The following is a 5405-nucleotide window of genomic DNA, read 5'->3' on the forward strand; positions in this document are numbered from 1 at the left end:
ACACAGACCTGAGAGACACAAACAGACCTGAGAGACACAAACACAGACCTGAGAGACAAAGACAGACCTGAGAGACAAAGACACAGACCTGGGACACAGAAACCTGACGTCCAACATGAAACGACTCAGACTGACACACGGCCCGTGCTCTTACTTTGGCGGTTTGAGGTCTCTGTGGATCAGAGCCTTGGGCTTCATGGCGTGCAGGTACGCCACGCCGTCGGCGCACTGCAGACACCAGCTCATGGCGTGCGCAGCTGTGTAGTGGGGCAGCGGGTCGGCGCTGTGCAGCACTGAAACACAGAGGAGGAGACTGTCGCTCCGGGAACGGTTCCTCTGAACCGATGCGATCGATCGGACACTTACGGTTGTACAAAGAGCCACACTCTGCGTACTCCATGACCAGACACACCTGAGGACACAAACAGAACGAGTTCAGACTCGCCGTTTGAAGGCGGAGCCTCATCAGCTGACAGAATCGTGGCTGCGGACTCACCGGGTCGTCACAGGAGCCGTACAGCTTCACGATGTTGGGATGGCTGACCCGCGACAGCTGCCGGAGCTGCACACAAACACAGGCAGAGTCAGACTGAATCACCTCTCAGGGATTTCTGGATCAGGCTAACCTCATCTGGGCCATTTTGTCGCTAAATTTTAATTAAAACTCCAATAATTGATCAGCTTTTGAATCTGCAGCATTTGTAAACGACCCCACCTGCTGCGTTTCACTCGTTAACTCTCTCAGAGTTCAAAGGTCAAAGTTTTCATTTGTCTCCTGTCAGGCATCGACCTCCTTCCTGGTAAATCTGGATTTATTTCCCTCTAAGAGTCCTCCCGTCAACCTGGGGTCAAAGGTCATTTAGAGTCCACCACTCTACAGAGAGGAAGGAAACATTTAAGAGAGCTGCTGATCTTCACCCTGAAGGTCAGACCGCGCAACAAGCGCCACCTCAGCCTCTACAGGCCTCAGTCAGCAGGTTAAAGGTCAAAGGTTAAAGCCTCTTCTGTCTAAGAAGGAACCAGAAGACTTCTGGATCAGAACCAGACCAGAGGACAGATGTTTACCCAGAATGCACTGCAGCTGTCAGCACGGTGGTGGAGGGCTGATGGTTTGGGCTGATTCTGGAGTCAGATGTGACAAACAGGACAATGATCCCAAACACAGCAGAACGGTCCAGAACCAGAACCAGAACCTCAGAAAGCTGAAGCAACGCTGGAAAGAAGAGTGGGCCACAACTCCTCCACAACCATCAGAGGCTGATAAATCACGGATAAAAGATCATTAAACGTCATTTATTATTTATTTAAGTTGTTCTTTATGATCTTTTCTTCATTCACTGTAACTTTTTACTGATTTTACAGGCGAGCAGATAGTTTTAGATGTTAGCTGTGCTCGTTTTTAACAAAGAATCCATAACTGCTGTTCTGATTCCAGACTTTATTTATTTGATTTTGGTCTCATTGCTACAGAGAGTTCCTGCAGCTGGAACCAGCTTTTCACGAACAATTACATGATCTCTGTGGGGGGTTTTTTTGTTTGTTTGTTTTGTTTTTTGTTTTGCAGGCTCGAGCTTAGATTCGAGCCCCGCAGGGTTCGGTTCTGAGTTGACCCAGATCTCGTCACCTCGACCAGGAAAGCGTTCCTCTCCGCGTCGCTCTCGATGGTCTTGATGGCCACATCTTTCCCTTTCCAGACGGCTTTGAACACAACCCCGAACGTCCCTCTGCCGACAGCCTGGAGACACAAGCAGGACATTAACCCCGAGGAAGGACACTGTCCTCCTCCTCCTCCTCCGGTCCGAACCGTCGGGATGGAACTCCGGCCCCGAACCTCGGCCCGGCTGCTTCTGCTCGCAGGAACCGAACTTACCGCTTCGAACTGGATGTCATCGTACTGGATGTCCTCGAACACCATGGTTTCCAGCTCGCCCCGAACCGAACCCCGGAGCTGCCCGAACGCCACTGGACCCGAAAAACAAAAACACACACAGACAAAAAAAAAAAAACTTGCCCCCGAGGAGGAACGGTTGAGGAAGTGGACTTCTGCAGCGATTCCGTAAAATACGACCGCCTCTGAACGCACCACCGAGGCGGAAGAAGAAGCAAGTCGGTCGCGCGCACGTACGCTTTACGTGCAAGCGTCGGGAACGCGTTAATAGAAGTCGTCCGCTCTGATAGCGTAATTTACGTGATTTGATTTTGGTTCGTGAACGCAAGTTGGCGTTGTTTTATCGAAAAGCCTCCAGCAGGGGGCGCCAAACTCCAACAGAACCCTGCAGAACTGCAACAGAACTCCAACACAGCCCTGCAGAACCCAGTAGAACTCCAACAGAACCCTGCAGAACTGCAACAGAACCCTACAGAACCTTCACACCGAACCATCCAGATGTTTGATCATTAATAGATTACAAAAAAGACCTAAAAATATGGGACATAGCGCAAAAAGCTCCTAATGAATGTAAAAAAAATGCACAAAAATAAATGTATAAATTATTTTGAATATAAAACTGAACTTTGCTACATTTTGTCAAGTTGCAACCACAAATTTCAACGTATTTTACTGCCATTTTGTGTGACAGACCAACACAAAAATTTACATATTTGCGATGTTGAAGGAAAACGATGCAAGGTTTTCTAATTTCTTAAAATAAAAAATCTATATTCAGCCCCCCATTTACTCTAATACCCCAAACTAAATTCCTTCCTTCAGAAATCATTTGAATGATGACAGCATAAACACCTTAAAGTTTAGGAGTTTTTATTGTTTTTCATCCCAGAAATCTTCTGAAGTAGAAAAAAAGTGAAAACATTCATACAACACTGTTTGTTTAATAAAGATTATTAGTTTAAATACAATTCTTTCATTGTTCCTAAATTACTGAAGGCTGAAAAACCCTCCCGTGTTCAGATTATGATTATTTTTCTAACCGTATTAATATCAATGCTTTACAGTCTCCTGCTTGTTTTATTGCACGGCTCTTTGTCTTTTTTATGACTTTAAAGTGGTTTAAAGGGAGTTTAATCGACAGAAAGTTGAGTTTAATGTAAGTTTACGTTGCAATAAATAAAACAAACAGCTGGATGTTCCACTTTGTTAAATTTACAGCTTGTTTCTGGAAACTTTGAAGTGTTTTTCCTCCAACCAGCTGAGACACGGTGAAGTCCTTTTTATATATAAAAAAAATAAAAAGAAGAACTCGGTTAAAACTATTTTCAGCACAGTAACAGAAGCTGTGAAAATATATCAGGGTATTTTTAATATTTATATGATTTTAACACTGACTGGACAGATGAATACTGAGTTTATCTCAGTTTTTTTTTCCATTAAAGTGCAGCTCTTTAACCGGTGAATGAGCGGGAGTTTGATTTCTGCAGGAATAACAGAACCAGAAATCTGCACAAACGGGGAGCTGCGGATAAGAGACGGAAAGAAAACGACAGGACGCAAGAGGAAAACACAGAAAACGTGAAAAAAGAAAACAACAAGAAACAGGAAGCTGCAAATAAAAACCTTCCAGGGAACAACAAGAAACAGGAAGTGACCAGAAACGTCATGAGGCGTTCACTGACCAACAGCTGACTGGAGTCACGTCTCCTGAACTCGGGTTCAACCTTCAGTTGGATCTTTCCCTCCTGGTTTTTTGCTCCGTTACGCGTTAAAAGCTCCAGGTTTCAATTTAAAAACCGTAGCAGGGATTAAATACTTCGAATTAAAATCTGTTTTCAGGTCAGGACTCGTGTGCTGATTGTGTGGATTTGGTGGGGGTTTTTTCGGTTCCTCAGGTTCATGTTTGGTTGTTTCCGTCCCGCGGAGCTGCTGCGGGTCACAAACCGTCCTGGAACTGGCTCAGTTTCATCGCCGGCCTTTCCCGGTTGTTCTCGAACTCTTTGTGTTTGCGCTGCTTCCTGTAGCTGTGTTTGGACAGACCCTCGAACACCTCGCCCGAGCGCAGGGCAGACACCAGGTCATCAAACTCTCCACCCTCCTCTTCATTGTTCACCACGGCCTTCCTCATCCTCTGCTCCCGCTCCTTCCTCTTCTGCAGGCGGAGACACAGACATCAGCGCCGCAGAAGCTGATCAGGTTGGTGTCAAAGAGTTCACCTGAGCGTGGTTCTCACCTGAGCCTCCAGGAGCGCCCGTTTCTCCTCCTCCTCTCGCCGTCGGGCCATGTCCTCGTTGTCCTGCCGGGCCTCTGAGAACATCGTGAGGAAGGTGCTGAAGATGCCGAAGAAGTCGTCTGGTTGCGGTTTGGACGCGTCCTCTCCAAAGCGTCTCAGCGCCTTTCCAAACTTCACCAGGAAACGAGGAATGAGAAACGAATCAGCCGAAGTCCAAAGAAAAGAGCAAGATCGCTTTAAAAGATTACAAAAAAACGTCTGTCTGCTTGGAAGGAAAACACGAAGGAATGAGGCCTGACGGGACCTGGTTTGGAGGAGGAACTCACCAGGTCTTTGGCCTCCTGCAGGGACTCCTCCACTTCAGAGAAGCTGAAGGACGCCACGGTGATGAACTGACTCACCACCGGGACAAACTTATCGATGGGTCGCTGAGACGACTGGACCTGCTGGTACCGCAGCTCCTGCGGGCGTGCACGGAAACACGCACGTGTGAATTCATCCCACACGCGTTTTCAGCCGAGTCTGAGCGTTACTCACCTCCTCGATGCTCTTCAGCCCCGACCTGAGAACGCCGATCTCCTTCTCGAGCTCGGTCATGCTGCAGAGACAGAGTCGTTTCCTGATCCAGAGCCCGGTTTTATAAAAGCTGACCAAAGCAGGGAAGGATCCCTTCTTACTTGACTTTGGAAGCTTCTGGGACGTTCTGCAGCTCCTCGCTGAAGGCAGCAGCTCTGGGGAACTTCTTCTCCATCACAGAGACCATGTAGTGCAGCAGAGTGAAGTTTCTGTAAACAACCAGAGTCAGTCAGGGCTTCGCACCAACTGTGAACCTTTTCATCTTCAACAGGGATTCAGGTCTTCAGCCTCAAGGGTCAACAAGGAACCGGCTGTACCTGTCGTTGCTAGACTTGGTGTCGGCTATCTTATTGAGGCTGGACATTTTGAATCCGTAAGCGTTTCCTCGTTGACCTTTGTTCATGTAGTTCCCAAAGGCCAGAACCACCTGCAGGAGCTGACGCAGCGCCCGGCTCTGGACCACCTCCTTGGAAGCAAGACTGAGAGCTGAAAGCAGAGAAACACGAGGAGGAACATGACGAGGAACATGACGAGGAACACGAGGAGGAACATGAAGAGGAACATGACGAGGAACACGACGAGGAACACGAGGAGGAACACGAGGAGGAACACGACGAGGAACACGACGAGGAACACGACGAGGAACACGAGGAGGAACACGACGAGGAACACGACGAGGAACACGAGGAGGAACATGACGAGGAACAC

The 5405-nt window shown here is 47.9% G+C and overlaps 2 protein-coding genes across 4 annotated transcripts in view; both read right to left on the reverse strand.

The window, feature by feature from the left end:
• The window catches only part of LOC108245043 (mitogen-activated protein kinase kinase kinase 7-like), a 5954-nt gene extending 3631 nt beyond the window's left edge, over window positions 1-2323 (reverse strand). Inside the window, exons 1-5 of one of the 2 annotated variants that reach the window (XM_037977769.1) lie at window positions 1871-2323; window positions 1625-1735; window positions 497-562; window positions 367-412; window positions 155-293 (exon numbers count right to left, since the gene is read on the reverse strand). In XM_037977769.1, the coding sequence (XP_037833697.1) occupies window positions 155-293; window positions 367-412; window positions 497-562; window positions 1625-1735; window positions 1871-1915 (407 nt within the window). In that variant the 5' untranslated portion in view covers window positions 1916-2323. The remainder of the gene's footprint in view (window positions 1-154; window positions 294-366; window positions 413-496; window positions 563-1624; window positions 1736-1870) is intronic. The other variant, XM_037977768.1, reaches the window with a different exon arrangement.
• Window positions 2324-2741: 418 nt separating this feature from the next.
• daam1a (dishevelled associated activator of morphogenesis 1a) overlaps window positions 2742-5405 on the reverse strand; it is a 16152-nt gene continuing 13488 nt past the window's right edge. For both annotated transcript variants that reach the window (XM_037977766.1, XM_037977767.1), the window contains exons 21-26: window positions 5015-5183; window positions 4799-4906; window positions 4659-4719; window positions 4448-4582; window positions 4122-4292; window positions 2742-4040 (exon numbers count right to left, since the gene is read on the reverse strand). In XM_037977766.1, the coding sequence (XP_037833694.1) occupies window positions 3825-4040; window positions 4122-4292; window positions 4448-4582; window positions 4659-4719; window positions 4799-4906; window positions 5015-5183 (860 nt within the window). In that variant the 3' untranslated portion in view covers window positions 2742-3824. The remainder of the gene's footprint in view (window positions 4041-4121; window positions 4293-4447; window positions 4583-4658; window positions 4720-4798; window positions 4907-5014; window positions 5184-5405) is intronic.

Source organism: Kryptolebias marmoratus, linkage group LG10 (genome assembly GCF_001649575.2).
Source record: "Kryptolebias marmoratus isolate JLee-2015 linkage group LG10, ASM164957v2, whole genome shotgun sequence".
Taxonomy (NCBI): Eukaryota; Metazoa; Chordata; class Actinopteri; order Cyprinodontiformes; family Rivulidae; genus Kryptolebias; species Kryptolebias marmoratus.